This window comes from Rhineura floridana, chromosome 4 (assembly GCF_030035675.1).
Source record: "Rhineura floridana isolate rRhiFlo1 chromosome 4, rRhiFlo1.hap2, whole genome shotgun sequence".
NCBI classification, from domain to species: domain Eukaryota; kingdom Metazoa; phylum Chordata; class Lepidosauria; order Squamata; family Rhineuridae; genus Rhineura; species Rhineura floridana.
Genome location: NC_084483.1, coordinates 102,965,569 through 102,984,225, shown reverse-complemented (window position 1 = coordinate 102,984,225; position 18,657 = coordinate 102,965,569). Strand labels below are relative to the sequence as shown.

The window sequence follows — 18,657 nt, the reverse complement described above, 5'->3', positions numbered from 1 at the left end:
CTTCTGATTTGTTGGGGGGCGGATTATATGATAATGAGAATTTATCCTGATTTGCTTGCAGAGTATTTACATGCCTTCCCATTAATCATTCATCCATCTCACACTTTTCAATGCATTTCCTCATCGCTTTCTAAACCGCAAAAAGTCCATTTTTTTAAAGTGGATTTGTTACACTGGCAACAGAGCACTTGATTTCACTTTAATTGTGCAAACCTAACTTTCTGGTATTCGCTTGAATCCCTCCCACAAAATATTGACTCAAGGACCTAAATGGTTTCAAGCTTCCCAGGGGTAGTCAACATGGTGCCCTCCAACTCTTACTAGGTCCAGCAAGCATGGCTCATGGTCATGAGATGAAGGGAGCTGTAGTTCAACAACATTGGAAAGGCACATTGGCTACCCCTGCTCTTGACGTACAGGTTTTCAGGCTTGGGGCCTATACTCTTACTTAAGGGTAGTTACTACCCAGATGATAGCAACGGTTTTTTTAGGTCATTCATTGTATAGAATTTTACTTTCAAAATGGCATCAGTTATGGGATCAAGCATTTAGGGGAGCAGTGGCCAAGCGCTTTCTGACATTGTGAAATATGCTAGCTATTCTGGAAAGGACAGGGTCATTCATTAACTGCTCCTATTAGTCTCTGCCAGCTGTCATGCAGGAAGAAACATGGAAGCTCTGCCTTAGGCAAGAAAATAGTATTTCCCCTCCTTTTCTTCCCAACCCTCAGTACGTGCACTGCCTCTTTGGTGTTAGCACCAAAACATTTCACAGGTACACATTTTCGGTAAGCATTTTCTGCAATTATTCTTTCATTTCCCAAAAGAATGCTCCAATTACTAACAAGCAATGGAACATGAGAGCCAAAATTCTCTTAAAATGTTCTGACTGTATCATTGCATAATCCTGTGCAATGGTACAGCTGACTTATGAATGACATGAAATAAAATGAAATCAAACAAAATTCACGTCACTCCTCCATAGGATTTTGTGGTGTGTGTGTGCGTAGGGTGGGTAAGAATCACAAGATACTCTTACCGTAACAATGCTGTAATGATTGGGAAATGTTTTTGATGGATACACTGGTCTCAGCCCATGTGTATATGTTCCACATTTTCCTTTGGGGGAAAAATAAAATCAATATGATAGCTGCAGCAGATATACATACAAAAAAAGTTGTTCCAGCAATCATTTCTGTGTGTGTATGTGTGTACTTGTTTACTATCCTGATTAGCTAATCGCAACTCAACATACTTACATTAATGTAAAGTTAGAAATACTATGCTATTGCAAAAAGACATGCACTAAACATCTCAGCAACTTGTCTCTCACTATCTTTAAATTTTTTGGTATCTAAACCTTTGAACAGAGAACTTCAATGGAATTACTATGTTACTAAGTTACAGTCTAATTCTGTAAATGTCTGTCCCCTGAATTTTTATAAATCAACATTCCATTGTTTTCTTAGAATGCTGCATGCCACAGCACAGACTGTGCTCTAGCCTTGCTACACACCAGTATGCTTAATGGATTGGATCCAGAGATGTGTAAGCACAACTACTTTCTTGCACAATGGGCCTTTCCTGCCTGCATTTCCCCACTGCTACTCCTCTCTATGTCCCCTAGAACAACACGAGAGGTGGCATGGAGGCTACAGTGAGGTGGAGAGAAAGAAGAGGAGAGAAATCAACAGAAAATCTGGGGGCCACCTAGGTGTTCTCCTTCCACATGGGACTCCCTAGACTGAAGCCACAGGCTTTAAACATAATGCGTTTAAAACAGGTTCCTTCGATTCATGGTAGGACCTTCAATCCAGCAAATGTCCCAATGGAGAATGGGGCTGGAAGTGATTTCTACCAGTTCCCCCTTCCTTCTGCTCTCCACCATACTACCTTCTGTGCTTTTCTGGAGATTCCCTATACTTCTGGAACAGATTTTCAGGAAGCACAGGGGGAAGAAGGCACTGGCCTCTTTCTCTCTGCCTCAGTTCCACCAGCAATTCCCCAGCTAGCAAGCCAAATAAATAAACCATGTATTGGGGGGGGGGGTTAAGCAATTGAACTTCTTTCTGAGTTTATTCCATTTTTAACATTCCATTACCCTCATCCCAAATACTAGATCCTAAGGAGTCAAAGAGCTTTGTCTCGCCGATTTTTTCCATGTTTGGGAATGTGGTCACTTTCAAAACTATCGCTGTCCAGTCACAGAAACAGTTGTTTAATCATGACAGCCCTTTAAAAAACCCACCCTTGACACCATCAAGATCACTCTTGTCTCTTGAATCATCAGTCAGCATAAAACTGCCATCCACACTTGGACCAAAAGAAGTTTATGGGAGGTGTAAGGCGCTTGAGAGCAGACGTCGTGTTAAGGAAAAAAAGACTGCTTAGATTTATTATTACTTTTCTTAATAGATCAACATGCTATTGCTCAGACAGAGAAGCTACTCACGTAATTTGCTAATAACAGGAAGAAGTCCACCCCATGTGTGCAAATACTCAGCTCTGAATCCATCCAAAGAAAACAACAATATTGGAGGTTTGGTAAATCTGAGCAATTAGAAACGAGACAGAATTTGTTAGTTGCTCATTCATTTTCCACTCTTTAGCACCCTTCAAGTCTTTTCTTCCATATGATCATAGTCAGGTGGAAGAAGAGGGACAGCACACTGCCATTATGTCCCTGCTGTCCACTCTTTGAGGGGGAAGTCTGAAGAGGGGAGCCTGCTCTACCTGCAGATGCTTCCCTGTGATTTAGAATCCTGCATAATACCAGCAGTGGTGGGGTCAGGACTCAGAGACAGCAGCCCTGCTCTCCTGATGTGCATGATGATAATTATGTGAGCTTGATGCTTAAATAGGGTTATGTGGGCATTTATCCAGAAATAAATCAGGTAAATTAACAGGCACAAATCTCACCAGTTATAATAAAAATACCAACCACACATTTGGATCAGTTCAAGTTCAACATTCCAACTCTTTATCATTGCATGAAAAAAACCAACTACTTAGAGAAAAGAGCACTGACCTAAAGTATGTAAGCATATAAAAGGAGCATCATGATGCATGCTACATAAAAGACTAGCAAAAATGTTTTCATGAGCCAAGCCAAAGAGCTCTAGTGCGCAAAAAAAAAAAAGAGGGAGCACAAAATTTATACATCTGCTAGGTAATCACAGAGTCCCTTCAATTTATTTATTTCATAGATTTATGCCCCATTTTTAAAAAAGGAAGGTAACAAGAAGGTACATAGGTCAAACAAATATATAAAAAGAATACATTCAGGGCTTTTGTGTGTGTGATGTTATGCAAAGGCACGGAGTACCATTACCTCTTTTTTTGCTGCCCATGGCAGCCATTTTGTGCTGCCACCCATGTAGGGTTGCCAGGTCCATGGCCTGAGACTGATCCTGTATCTTTAGGAGAAGAGAAGGTCAGCCAAGTGCAGGTGTTCTTGCAACTCTGTAATGGGAAAAGCCACAAGGTGGAATTCTCCCTGCCCTCTCCACAACTTTTAAAGATACAGAAGACCTCTTGGAGGCCGGGCCTGGCAACCAAGAGGTCTTCTGTATCTTTAAAAGTTGGGCAGGGGGAAGGGAGAATTCCACCTTGTGGCTTTTCCCATTACAGGGTTGCAAGAACACCTGCACTTGGCTGACTTTCTCTTCTCCTAAAGATACAGGATCAGTCTCAGGCCCTGAACCTGGCAACCCTACATCCATGACACTTTTATCAAGATATGAGTATCGGCACCTCATTTTTTACCAAAAAAACCCACCACTGAATATATTGTTAATTACAATATATTATATAACAGCATGTTTTGAAAATAATACATAAAACACATAATGTAAAACTTAAATTATTGATAAAAATCATAAATGGCAATCACTTCATATAAGATGTGCCATAATGAGCTCAATCTGGAGCCTATAAGGTTTAGGTTGAGTGTTAGGAAACCCCGTCTAACTGGTGGAGCACTGGTAAAGCTAGTTCAGTGTTGTTGCAGAAACTCTGTCATTGGGAATCTGTAAGAACAGGATGCATAAATAACAGATTGAATTCATTCTGATGGACTTGATACATGCAGCAAGAATAGCTGGGTGATCTTCTAAGTTGTATCCAGAATTTCACTGTTTCCCAAAGTTCTCACCACTGAAGGGGAGTACTGAATAGCATGGAGATGCTTCAGGCAGGGTTTCTGCTGCTGTCAGGAGATTTAACTTGATAATCTATGAACGCCACCTCTCTCAGTCAAATGCAGTGATGAAATGTACCAATGTTTTATGGAGAAAGGCTGTTTAAATAGCGTGAAAGGGATTCTGTACTTTTCTTATGAGCAGATGTATCATTTGAGAGTCTGGGTTTCACCAAATTTGTCCTAAGCCTGCCATCTCAAACAAGGACACACAGCACAAACAAAGCCCAAGACAATCATATCTGGATCCGTTTCAATCCGGTTTTAGGCCTGGTTTTGGCACTGAAACAGCCTTGGTCGCCCTGTATGATGACCTTTGTCGGGAGAGGGACAGGGGGAGTGTGACCCTGTTGATTCTCCTTGATCTCTCAGCGGCGTTTGATACCATCGACCATGGTATCCTTCTGGGGAGGCTCGCGGAGTTGGGAGTTGGGGGCACTGCTTGGCAGTGGCTCTGCTCCTACTTAGCGGATCGTCGCCAGAAGGTAGTGCTTGGGGAACATTGCTCGACACCCTGGACTCTCCATTGTGGAGTCCCTCAGGGGTCGGTCTTGTCCCCCATGCTCTTTAACATCTACATGCAGCCTCTGGGTGCGGTCATCAGGAGTTTTGGAGTGCGTTGCCATCAGTACGCTGATGACACGCAACTCTACTTCTCCTTTTCACCTTCTTCAGGTGAGGCTGTTGATGTGCTGAACCGTTACCTAACCGCGATAATGGACTGGATGAGAGCTAATAAACTGAAACTTAATCCAGACAAGACTGAGACACTGTTGGTGAGCTCTTTACCTGCCCAGATGGTGGATGTTCATCCTGTTCTAGATGGGGTTACACTCCCCTTGAAGGAACAGGTTCGTAGCTTGGGGGTCCTTTTTGACCCTTCCTTGTCGCTTGAGGCTCAAGTGGCCTCGGTGGCACGGAATGCGTTTTACCATATTCGCTTAGTAGCCCAACTACGCCCCTATCTGGACAGTGACGATCTCGCCTCAGTTGTTCACGCTCTGGTAACCTCTAGACTGGACTACTGTAATGCGCTCTACGTAGGGCTGCCCTTGAAGACCGTTCAAGAACTTCAGCTAGTGCAAAATGCGGCAGCCAGGTTGTTAACGAGGACCCGCTGGTCTGCGCATATAACACCTGTCCTGGCCCGCCTGCACCGGCTGCCTATTTCTTTCCGAGCCAGATTCAAGGTGCTGGTTTTGACCTATATAGCCTTACACGGTGTGGGACCACAATACCTTGTGGAACGCCTCTCCCGCTATGAACCTACCCGTTCACTTCGTTCAATATCCAAGGCCCTCCTCCGGGTACCAACTCATCAGGATGCCCGGAGGATTGTTATTAGATCTAGGGCCTTTTCTGTAGTGGCCCCCGAACTGTGGAACAGCCTACCTGTGGAGATACGCCTGGCGCCTTCGGTACTTTCTTTTAGGCGCCAGGTTAAGACCTGGCTATACTCCCAGGCATTTTAATGTTCAATGTGTTTCATTTAATTTTTTTTTTCATTTAACTTGTTGCTGATTTTATTGTAATTTTATTGTAATATTGTATTTTAATCTTGTTTTGTTCACTGCCCAGAGAACTATTCGCTATGGGCGGTTTAAAAATGAAATAAATAAAAAAATAAATAAATAAATCCTTGGAACTGGAGTAAAGATACATCAGCACCCAGAGATCTTATATTTTATAAGAATGTTGTGTCTTTACTTTTCAACAGAGAATATAGACAGATGGTTATCGCTCCTGTGCGCCCTATCCCATGCAGAGCTCATGCAGCCCCGTGGTATACCCCGGAGCTGAGAGCGATGAAGCAAGAGAGGAGAAGGCTCGAGTGCAGATGGAGGCGTACTCCTGACGGATGCAATTATGCCTTGGTAAGTGCCTCCACTAAGTTGTATACAGAAGCGGTGAGGGCAGCGAAAAAGCGACACTTCGCTGCCACCATTAAATCATCCCTCAACCGTCCAGCGGAGCTTTTTAAAATTGTCCGAGTGCTTTTACACTAGTCCTCAGGATATTATAGAATCTTCAGAAACCCGCTGTAACGAGTTCGCTGGCACTTCCAAGATAAAATCTCATGCATCCGCCGGGACTTAGACTCCAGTATTATGGCAGTTGAACCTAATGAGGTATCCGGAGCACGGTCTTGTCCTCATTTATTGGATGAGTTTCAGTTGGTACAGCTTGAGGACGTTGACAAGGTGCTTGGACTGGTGCGTGCAACCACCTCTGTACTGGATCCTTGCCCCTCTTGGCTAGTGAAAGCTGGCAGGGCTGGAACAGCCGGCTGGGCCAGGGAAGTGATAAATGCCTCCTTGAGAGATGGAGTGGTCCCTAGCTGCTTAAAAGAGGCAGTAGTGAGACCACTCCTGAAGAAACCTTCCCTGGACCCAGATAATTTGAACAACTATAGACCGGTAGCGAATGTTCCATTCCTGGGCAAGGTCTTAGAACGGGTGGTTGCCAGCCAGCTCCAGGTGCTCTTGGATGAAACCGATTATCTAGATCCGTTTCAATCTGGTTTTAGGCCCGGTTTTGGCACTGAAACAGCCTTGGTCACCCTGTATGATGACCTATGTCGGGAGAGGGACAGAGGGAGTGTTACTCTGTTGATTCTCCTTGATCTCTCAGCGGCGTTTGATACCATCGACCATGGTATCCTTCTGGAGAGACTCATGGAGTTGAGAGTTGGAGGTACTGCTTGGCAGTGGCTCCGCTCCTACCTGGTGGATCGTCTCCAGAGGGTAGGGCTTGGGGAGCATGGATCGATACCCTGGACTCTCCATTGTGGAGTTCCGCAGGGATCGGTCTTGTCCCCTATGCTTTTTAACATCTACATGAAGCCGCTGGGTGCGGTCATCAGGAGTTTTGGAGCGCGTTGTCACCAGTATGCTGATGACGCGCAACTCTATTTCTCCTTTTCATCTTCTTCAGGTGAGGCTGTTAATGTGCTGAACCGCTGCCTGGCCGCGATAATGGACTGGATGAGAGCTAATAAACTAAGGCTCAGTCCTGACAAGACTGAGACACTGTTGGTGAGTGCCTTCTCTGACCAGATGGTGGATGTTCAACCTGTTCTAGATGGGGTTACACTCCCCCTGAAGGAACAGGTTCGTAGCTTGGGGGTTCTTTTCGATCCATTCCTGTCTCTCGAGGCGCAGGTGGCCTCGGTGGCACGGAATGCGTTCTACCACCTTCGGTTGGTAGCCCAGCTACGTCCCTAACTGGAAAGCGACGACCTCACCTCAGTTGTGCATGCTCTGGTAACCTCTAGATTGGATTACTGCAATGCGCTCTATGTGGGGCTGCCTTTGAAGACAGTTCGGAAACTACAGCTGGTGCAAAACGCAGCTGCTAGACTGCTGACGGGGACTAGGCAGTCCGCACATATAACACCTGCTCTGGCTCATTTGCACTGGCTACCTATCCGTTTCCGGGCTAAATTCAAAGTGCTAGTTTTGACTTATAAAGCCTTACACGGCACGGGACCACAATACCTAGCGGAACGCCTCTCCCGATATGAACCTACCCGTTCACTACGTTCAACATCTAAGGCCCTCCTCCAAGTTCCGACTCACAGAGAAGCTCGGAGGGTTGTAACAAGATCTAGGGCCTTTTCAGTGGTTGCCCCCGAATTATGGAATAGTCTCCCCGATGAGGTTCGCCTGGCACCTACACTTTTATCTTTTCGGCGCCAGGTGAAAACCTTTTTATTCTCCCAGGCATTTTAATCTATCTTTTAAGCTTTTAATGTATATTTGGTTGTTTATTGTTTTAATATTTACACTCTACTGTTTTTGTGATTTTATTGTATTTTATCCTATGCTGTGCACCGCCCTGAGAGCCTTCGGGCTGTGGGCGGTATATAAATCGAATAAAATAAAATAAATAAATAAATAATTTGCAGCTCTTCCTTTTCTCTTTTGAAAGTATGATACCAGGTTAGTATCCCTACACACCTACACATACACATTTTGTTCCATGCTAGATTTATTTAAAGGTCCATGAAACCTTATAAACGCAGTAGATTTCATCATGGTAAGGCTGCTTCCCTTTAATTGAAAGAAAGATCTATCAAAGGCTACTAGCCACAATGGCTATGTTGTACCTCCACTGTCAGAGGCAGAATGCTCCTGGATACTAGTTGCTGGGAATCACAAGTGGGGAGAGGGCTATTGCACATCTGGTTGGCCACTGCAAGAATAGGATGCTGGACTAGATGGGCCTTTGATCTGATCAGCAGGGCTATTCTTACAAAATTAGTAAAAGGGCTTCTGAGAAAAATGGTTAGGACTGAAGTGTAAAATATAACTATCTACAAAATATTTTTAATTTATATTCCTCAGGCAACATAAGAGCTTCAAATGTATGTTTAGTGCCAAAATTGTAACAGAATGAAATGTCTAGCCAATTTAAAATAACAGGCTGGAAAGGAACTTGGTTTTTTGCAAATTGTCTTCCGGTTTGGGATTAGCAAGAAAGCCTCAGGTTAAATATAGTATGCTGCTCATCCAGACTGTTTCCCTTTGCTCGTATGCTAATCAGCTTGACTTCCATAAATTACTCTTATGTCAATGAAGATGGATAGCTTTTCTTTTTTAACAGTGTTCACAAACATTAAAGAACTCCTGCTGGGAGGAAGGGTGGGATATAAATTAAATAAGAAAGAAAGAAAGAAAGAAAGAAAGAAAGAAAGAAAGAAAGAAAGAAAGAAAGAAAGAAAGAAAGAAAGAAAGAAAGAAAGAAAGAAAGAAAGAACTGGACAAAACACCAGTATTCTGCTAAAAGAAGCAAAGCAAAACTCAAGCCAAATCTTATCAAATCGTAATACCTTGCCCTACAAGATACAATGAGGGTTCTTATTGAATAGACCTGGGTCATCTGCTGTCACTGAGAACACATATGCACCTGCTGCAAGATTTGTAAATAATAGATAAGCATCTCGATTTGCTCTTTTGATTCTCAGTGGGCATGATCCAGTCCAATTTGCAAACTCAGGCAACAGTCCTATCCGCACTTACTTGGGAGTAAGCCCCCTTAAACAAAGTTAGATTTTCTTCTGAATAAATGTGCATAGACTTACACTGTCAGAAATCCAACTGGTATCAATTAAATGTTCTTAACTTTAAGCTGGGTCATTCCCACTGACATTCTAGCAATGACCAATTCTAGCTGGAGCACAAAAGTGGAAGTATGAATACAACAGGTCTGGGCCAAGCCTTATGATGAACAGCTCAATCCTTACGTTGAATCCAATATAAAACCTATTTAAAGTTAGCAAGGGCTTATGGTTTAAAGAATGGTTTAAAACACGAGTGGGGAACCTGTGGCTATTCAGATGTTATTAGACTTTTTAACTCTCATGAACCCCAGTCAGCATGCAGCTGGGCCAGAAAACAGGCAGGGAGGAAATGTCCAGGAAAAAGTGTAAGACGAGGGAAAGTTATGTCAGGAACTACAGCAGGACTGAGGAACATGTGACCTTCCAGATGTTGCCGAACTACAACAACAGAAAGATCTATACCCCTGCCACACAAGTATCCCCTCTTGTTCAGAAAGATGTAAATATCCTTACCCTTTCGGACACTGGAGTTCATTTATGTCCTCACATTTCTCTTCAAGCCAGCTTGTCCTTCCTTATATAAAAAAAGGGGGAGGAGGATGTTAGTTCATTGTTTCACATATCCCAATCTCTGAGCAGTGAGAGACTTCCATGGGTCCCAGTGCTTATCCAAGGTCTGGTTTTGTTGGAATGAAGGTGACTGGAGATTGTGGCATATTTATATGGTTTTATTTACACATATGTACAACCTGAGCACAAGATGGAAGGGTTCTCAGCATTAACCGTCGAATAGATCTTTCTTCCCCATTAAGCTTTCCAGGATGTGCCCCAAAGCCATGGCCTTGGATTCAGCACAGAGAGCAGATCAAGCCTCTCTACCTATTTCCAGCTCCCAGAATCACATCAGACTAACACACACAGGCTACCTCTTGGCCCAAAGATGGGGGGAGGGGGAGGCCTACCCTTCTTGAAAGAGCATTATCAGCCCAGTTGTTCCTATGGTAACACATCTCTTCTTGACCAAATCCTTAGACATTTAGATTGGGTACCTGACAGATCCATTAACCTAATAAAGAAACTGACATGACCAGCATGTTTCTTTGCTACATACTCCATCTCTACAGACACAGAATTACAGGCTTGTAGGCTACCCACAGACATAATCTATCCCAACCCTCCCATCCTATAACAATATTGTTCTAACCTTTTGTAAGGGGGAAAAATGGCTTAATGGTATTCTATTTTCACAATGCATTCCTGTTTTAACATTCTGTATGTAATTGGATTGTGAAGTTAAAAAGATTAAATGCATGAAATTGAAATTCATCACACATGGTTATTTAAAGTCTTCTAAAATTTATTTTTTTATTGGGGTATAACTTCTAGGAACTCATCCTAAGATACAGGTTGGATGCCAAACAAACTCTGTGAGATCCTGGGCCAGTCGCTGCTTCTCAGCCTAACCTACCTCATAGGGCTGTTGTAAGGATGAACTGGGGAGGGGAGAACCATGCACACCACCTTGAGGAAATGTGGGATAGAAATGAAATGAAATAAATAGTTCTTACACAGTCAACAGGGCTTTGGGCTTGTGTTTCTTGAAAAAGCAGCACCCTTGCCACATTACAAGCAGTTTTTCTGAAAGGACTTTCAAAAGTAAGTTGAGATATATCATGCAATCTTCAGTTTAAAAAAAAGTCAGAAAATGCCACTGGGAATGCATGCCTGCTAGCTCCTGGATCCCAGCCCTTGATAGTTATAGAACTGAGTAGTAGAAGTCAACATCAATTAAGAATAAGCTGTTTTGAATATTGACAGGAGTAACAACAAGCTTTTTTTAAAAAAAATCCCACAAAGGTAATAAGTTCTAATCTTCCAAGTGTTTATTCCAGGGCAGTTGTCCTGATGGCTGCAGCTTCCCATGTCATTGTTAAAAGATTTAGGAGCTGTGTTGGGAATTATGTCCATCCTCACATGGAACCCCCAAACTCTGTTGCCCAAGCTGCTTTTCTCTTAGCCCAGCTCTGATACTGGGAGTGAGACAAACTGAAATGTGGCTGGAATAATGAAACACATGACAAGAAGAAGTATTTGATGAAGGAAAGTTCAGCAACCACCACCCATGTGCCCCATTTGATGAACAAAAAATCAGCCCACGGCTCCTGCTTTATACATGAATAGTGAAGGCATGAGAATAAACAAACAAGCCTGACCCCATTACACCTAGTCTGGTCCTTAGAAAGAAAAGTCAAGAGTCAAAGAATTATTTAGCTCCACATTATTAGTAGGACTATGATTCTTCGACTGCATCCTCCAACAACAAACCCATTTTTGAAGTAGAGAAGTTCGCTTTTTTTAAAAGAAAAAAGTCAGAATTCAACAGAATGTGCCCAACTCCTTGAGCAATTCCTAAGATTTCCAAAATGCTGGTGTGGAGTCATTGACAACCCATGATCACACTGAATCAGAACAGACTCCAGACAGAGCCAGCTAGAATCTGCTGGAACCTGGACTGAGTCTGCCACTATCATTTATCAAGTCCAAACACTGGTTATCCAACTTTTTTTTAAAAACCAAAAGTAGTCTATCTGCTTGACAGCTCCAGGTGTGGCTACAGTAGCTCTTTGAAGCTTAGCAAAGGATAGGCATCCTAAGCTTTTTCACATCAAAGCAGCTGTTGTTTGACAAAGTAGAGTACATAAACCAGTCTGCTTCTGCCTTTTCACATCTTGCAAGGATGCAAGGATAAAACAAGCAGAATGTTTTACCTTGGCAAACTGAGTAATAATTGACACAGCAATTATTATTTTTCACACAATCTTCTGAACAGGAGCAGAGGTATTCTGGCCGGTTCTTCTCACCACACCGAAACTTGGTGCAGGTCCATATATGAGCTACAAACAAATGGAATCCCTTTTTAGTTAAACGTGGTCAGTATAAAGATATCTGGATGCAATTACATGTCATGCGATTATATGGCTATGAGGCTACAAACCATTTTTTTTATTTGCTTGCACTTTCCTAATGTTGCCTTTTTAAAAGCTAGTCTTTTTAATATTATCTCCATATATAAGAGCCAGCCCCAGGTTTGGGGGTCCTGGGCATAGTGCCCTCTATGTCCATAAGTCTCCCCTCCCTCCAGCAGCTTTAATGAGCAGTGGTGGGAGATGGTGTCCCACTGCAAAGTAGGAGGAACGACCGTATGTTATCATGGGTGGGCAACCAACAAAGAACCCTGCACCACTAGTCTGAACCCTTTACCACCTTTAAGTTTTTTCTTTCATTTCCAAAACTCCATTGACTGCCAGGAAAGAAAGAAAGAAACGTTTAAGGGGTTGGAGAACCCTGAGTAGCACAAGCAACCATACTTTTCTTCCATTGCCAGCTGCCCACTCACAACAGCGCAGACAGTTGCTGCTCCACATCCATTGTCTCCTGCCATAGCCCAGAAGATGCTTCTTTTGTAGCTAGCTGCCCATCCACAGTAGTGCAGTTGGAAGAGCCACTGCTGCATTCCTCTGGGCAGATGGGGATGCAGAACTGTCTAGAGCCAGCAGCAGTGCAGAAGGAGTCAACAGAGAAGCACCACCATTTGCACTACTGTGGGCTCCCAGGAGCCTTAAACTTTTTCTTCCTGCCCCAGAACTTGATAGAACACAAAGAAAGAAAAATATATAAAAGCACTACCAGCCTCCAACTAGTGCCGGTGACGCCTACCATGGATAACAGTGTTCAGAGGAATGTCAGGCACTGCCATTTTAATTCCCCGCTACGCCAGGGACACTGGGAAACTAAAATGGTGGTGCCCAGTGCTACATCAAGCACTGGGAAAGGGGACCCCCAGAATAGCACAGGTGGCAGAAACCCACAACCCTTTGATACAGGTTCATCAATCCTGCACTTTGTGCTCATTAATGTATTTATTTATTACATTTATACCCCGCCTTTCCTTCATGATAGAAATGCAAGGCGGCTTACATATGTAAGCTTTCTATCTGTTGGAGATCCAGTCTTTTTCTACAATGTCTAAGCATTTTCATGGAACAGTATCAATAACAGCTAGAGTCTCAGAAACAATATTTTGTAGGACACAGGAAAAATGCAGAGTGTTTTAAATCAAACTATGGGCATTTGAGATTGCAGTAGGACAGATATAATAGAGCAGCTGGTTTGCCTCCCAGCTCACACATATGCTGAGCTGCCTCAAGAACGGGAACATTTTTTAAAAAAAGGAAAAGAAAGTGATGCTTACCAGGTTCTATACAGGCTTCTTGGAAATCTAAACAGCAGTTTCCAAGTTTAACACATTCACTGTCACAGCGGCAACTTCCAAATGTTCTCTCATAGCAACGCCCTTTGCAGGTTTTGACTGAAATATTTCACATTTACTTGATGTCAGTGATTAAACATTAATATTACAATGATTAACATGTCATCAAGAGCCCAAAGCAGTACATATGCATGAAACAATGGATCCCCTTCATTAGGAAGCCAATGTGGTGTCTTTCAGATGTGCTGGACTACATTGGTCATGCTGATGGGAACTGGAACCCAACATCATCCGGAGGGCACCATTTTGGCAATCCCTGCCCTTCATTAATTCTTGGTCTAACAAATGGAAGTGTCATGATATTTATGTCTGGATGTAGACACAAGGATCTGCAAAGCAATGTGGGGAGCATGCATGGGCTAGCTCCTATCCATTCAGGTTTCCACTACAACAAATGGATATTATGCAGCAATACTGCTTTGTGGGTTGATCTCATGATCTGTTCTTCCTTATCACAGAACCTAGGTTAATGGATATGCAGAGAAGCAACAGAAGATGCTATATCAACCAGTAATAATGGTTTTAGGGCAAAAATAATCCATCCAATGCTGGCCTCAGTCCTCTCCTCAACTGAAGGGAAAACTCACAATGTCCCTGGGCTGAAACAGCTTCTTCATGTCAATTCACGGTAGAGTTGGCCTTTAATATAATATACCTTATAACTCAGGGCCATCCAACGAAGCTGAATGTTAGAAGATTCAGGACACAGAAAAGAAAATAGTTCTTTACACAGTGCATAATTAAACTATGGAATTTGCTCCCAAAAAATGTAGTGATGGCTATCAACTTGGATGACTTTAAAAGAGTCATGGAGGATAGGGCTATCAATGGCTGTGTTCTACCTCCACTGTTGGAGGCAATGTTCCTCTGAATTCCAGCTGCTATTTAACACTCAGGTCCTGCTTGCAGACTTCCCATAGACATCTGGTTGGCCATTGTAAGAACAGTATGCTGGACTGGATGGGCTTGTCACATGTCCAGAAAGGCTCTTCTTGTGTTCTTATTTACATTGCAAACCCATGCCTTTCTACAATAATTTCCATGGAATTTGACTACAAATAGAACCCTCTTTACCTGAACCCTTACCCAAATAGTTGCTGCCCTCCCACAATCATTTGCTCTCACAGTTGTCAGCCCCCACATAAAGGCTTCTACCATGTTATTCCTCTAACAGTATGTTGAGCACACCATACAAGTTTGGTATGTTAGCAAAACGATGTGGATGCCTTTGCATGGAGAATAACCTGCAGGGGAGCAACCACAGATGTACTGACATAGCGCATGTAAATGAGTTCCAAGAATGTACAGGGCTGCAGTTTCACTTTCACTTGCAAATGCCTTAATATTTGTTGTAATGAAAGGGTAATAAAAATGTATTGAAAGCTTAAGCGTCAACTTTTAATCAGTTTGATTAAATCAACCAAAACATTTTCAAAAGATTACAAAGGCATCCCTGATTAACTGGATAATACGGTTGTTTACAAATATGTGTCATTTTGTGCTATTTTGCTTATTTTGTACGTCGCCCAGAGTGACTGGTTAGCCAGCCAGATGGGCGAGTAAGAAATCAAATAAATAAATAAATAAATATCTTTTTAAATGTAAGTATTTATAAAAATTGTTAATAGCAAAGCACCACCTTAGAAAAAGCATTCCTTCTTCACTCTCATATAGACAGGAATGCTTCTTTTAAGAGAGTGCATGCTGTGACATACGCATCCACCATCTAAAAACAAAAGTATGCTTTTCTTCAAAACCACTGCTTCAGTCAGATGCACATTTGTGCAGATAAAAGTGCAATCCTTTGCACTTTACTCTTAGAAATCCTACTGTGTGCAATAGGCCTTATCCCAAGAAAGTCTACTTAGGATTGCAGCCTTACATGGCAATTCTAACATACTAACTACGGAGTAAGCACCACTGAAGACAGTGAGGCTTACTTCTGAATAGTGAGCAAAAATGCATAGATTGTACTGTTACTCAATCAGCAAAGTAATCTTACAGGGGTTGCTGTCTGTGGTAGCCTGGCACCAACCGGAGTGCAAGGTGGGAGAGGTTGGTCCTTTTTATTTCTTGTTTACCTGTTGTTTTTAAAAACCCTGCCCACTGTTTCCTATGGGAGAGAAATTCATTCCCCAGTTCCAGGGCTCATGTAGTTTTTCTCCTTTTGGAGGTGTGCTGAGGGAATGAAGGTGCTTTGGATGCTGTGGATCCAAGGTCTCCTTTGATCTACATCTGGTATGCCCCCCCTTTCCTTCCTACCACTGTTAAGTTTCTGACAGTGGGGGCAAGGGGAGAGCAGAGATTTCCACCATCGCAACAAGGAGGCCACTGGCAGTAGACCTTCTCCTCCAACTCTCTGCCTGCAGAGAGAGAACTCTACAATATCCTGTCTCCCCTGGCAGGCCCTCCCAGGCCAGAAAACATATGATTGTGCTCTAAAACTCAGTAAAACTCATTTGATTAATTGACTAAGGTTTTTTTTAAATCAGGTGACAGACCTAATAAAAACTTTATCATTGGCACTGTTATAGAAATGTTGATGACAAATAGACAGATTTTCATTAAATCTTAAGAAGTCAGATTGGAAAACCATTTTACCTAGCACAAAGGACTGCTAGAACATTTAGCTATTTGAATTACCTCACTCATGCCTAGTTTATACACTCACTTGCAAGTTCTTGAGGTGGTTGTTGCTTTTTTACGTTGTATCTTGGACCTTATTCAAGTTGGTGTTTAATATATGCAAAGAGCCAATAGGAGATGGCATGCACCTAATGAACACAAGATTAATTTTTATATCAGATTAAATATCAGCTACCTATATTAGCATTTTTCATTACTTACCATCTCTTGTACAGCTAGGCTTCAGCCCAAATATACATCCTAGGATTATTGTTAGCACAATGACACATAATACCTTGAACAGAAAAAGATAATAATCAAAATACTTGTTTTATAACAATAATTTGCACTTTTCTTCACTCATGCAAATAAAAATAGTGTTTTAATTCCTTTTACTTGAAATAGAACCAGCCCTGTTGACTCCAACACAGTCATTCCAAGAGCTGATTTCATTAGCCACAAATGAATGATTGATAGCCAAGATTTTCAGAGTCAACTCAATCACAGCCAATAGATGTTGCACAATTTTGTGTTTATCATCACAGCTCTGACATGCTGTCATCATGTGTAGAACACATGTGTACTGTACCCTGGAGATGTGAAGACCCAGAAAAAAAGAGAGAGAGAGAAAGGGGGGTGGGGAGAGACTGCTTTTTCCCAAAGCCTTTCTGCATTGTTTTTCTTCAAACAATTGAAAACAATGGGAAAAATGGATTATGACATGTGAAAGGGATACAAGCTTGTTTCAACCTGGGCAAACCTTCAACAAAACAACAATCAACATTTCTGTTCTGGACATGGGACAAATAAGTGAATATTGGCAATTTCCGTTTCTGTTTTCGTCAGAATTCTCTGATATCCCTACACAGGCCTAAGGGGAACTTAAGGAACAATGCAGCAATCATAAAATAGCTACAGCTGCCTTCTCCATTCTTTCTGGTCACCAAGAGGAGCCTTGCATGCACACAGCTCCTGCCGCTGTGACAAAGTTTTAATGCCATCACTTCACACTAGTGGGAGAGGGATGTTGTGTTCTCTCTCCCTCTCCTGGGCGCCTGTGCTATGTGCAGTAGTGCATGCACAGGATGAAAGAAAGTCACAGCTTGCATCTCTCCCAGCATCACAGAAATGTTCTGGTTAAATCAGAACTGGGAAACTGCACATTTCTGAGCATGGTGCAATGGATCTGTTCCAGTGAAAGCCTTGAATGAAATGCAGCGAAATGTCATAAGAGCAGAACATGGATGAATGGTGCCAAATGTGGTCAAATAAGAGAAAAAGTAATTTATTTTGTTACAAATAGGTACTCCTTTATAAAGGGATAACAACATACAGGAATTTTCAGACTATAAGGAAAGTGAGAAGGCAAAACTTGGTGCATTTAGAGTTCATGTATTTGTAACAACAATAAAAACCCCAAACCTCAGACAGTTTACTAAAAACTGGTCAATGCCTAAATGCCACCTCTCTAACTGCCACCGCTGAATAGTTTCACATTACAAGTGGATATAACTCATCTTAATGAGCATCCCTGCAATATCATCATGGTCAGCACAGAGAGGATGCATCCCTTCCTGCGGTCAGGAAGTCTTACAGAAATGACAGTGTTACTTTTGAGCTGGACTGATTCATATCATTCTGGTTCTTGTGCACACCACACACAGGCATGTTTCACAGCACCACAAACCTCAGGACATTACAAAAATATTCTTGTGTTTACAAGTGCATAGTACCTAGAACTTGGAAAAACTTGAGCCATGTGACCAGCTGGCAAAGATCAGGAATGTCCTACTGATTTCAGCAGAACACACCAAACTGAAAGATGAAAAATCATGATCATATTCATAGCCATTCATTTTCTGGGATGTACGGTACAATTAATTTTTATTTAGTAAGTAAACTGAATGAGTATCTCTTGTGATACAGTAGTCCAATTGGGAGTTACAAAGTGAATTATCAATAATGGGTTGTCTCCAACATAGCGCTAACTCATGGTCTCATCAGTGCAAGAATTTGAGCTTGCACAACAGAACTTTCCCCCTCTCCCCTCACACTCCTAAATCTGTTGTAGAGGTTGGGGAAGGTATGGGGCACGTGTGTGGGAGGAGAGTGGGGGAAGTCCCATTGCACAATCAGAAATCTGTGTACTGATGGGATACATTAGTTGAATACCACCCAATGTTTCCTATAACAGTATACCAACCAACACTGCAGTAAGGAGGCACTTTTACATTGCCCAGCACCCACTACAAGCAACACAAGGTTGTGGCTTCCTATTTTCAAAAACTTGAGCACGTTTCACTTTGTTTCCATGCATCTCCATAGTGTTCAAAGAACATCGTCTTAGTGCAAGGACCATTCACAGATGCTACAGAGAACTTTAGTACACTTCTTAGGTGTTGTTGATCTTCCTTCCCTTGTTATCACATTCTGTCCCAAATTA

General features: G+C 42.3%; 1 protein-coding gene across 1 annotated transcript in view; it reads right to left on the bottom strand.

Moving 5' to 3' along the window:
* Positions 1-18,657, bottom strand: part of ENPP1 (ectonucleotide pyrophosphatase/phosphodiesterase 1) — a 78,330-nt gene that overhangs the window by 37,426 nt on the left and 22,247 nt on the right. The window contains exons 2-7 of the mRNA XM_061623857.1: positions 16,437-16,509; positions 13,512-13,628; positions 12,028-12,153; positions 9,773-9,833; positions 2,452-2,549; positions 1,039-1,118 (exon numbers count right to left, since the gene is read on the bottom strand). Of these exons, the coding sequence (XP_061479841.1) occupies positions 1,039-1,118; positions 2,452-2,549; positions 9,773-9,833; positions 12,028-12,153; positions 13,512-13,628; positions 16,437-16,509 (555 nt within the window). The remainder of the gene's footprint in view (positions 1-1,038; positions 1,119-2,451; positions 2,550-9,772; positions 9,834-12,027; positions 12,154-13,511; positions 13,629-16,436; positions 16,510-18,657) is intronic.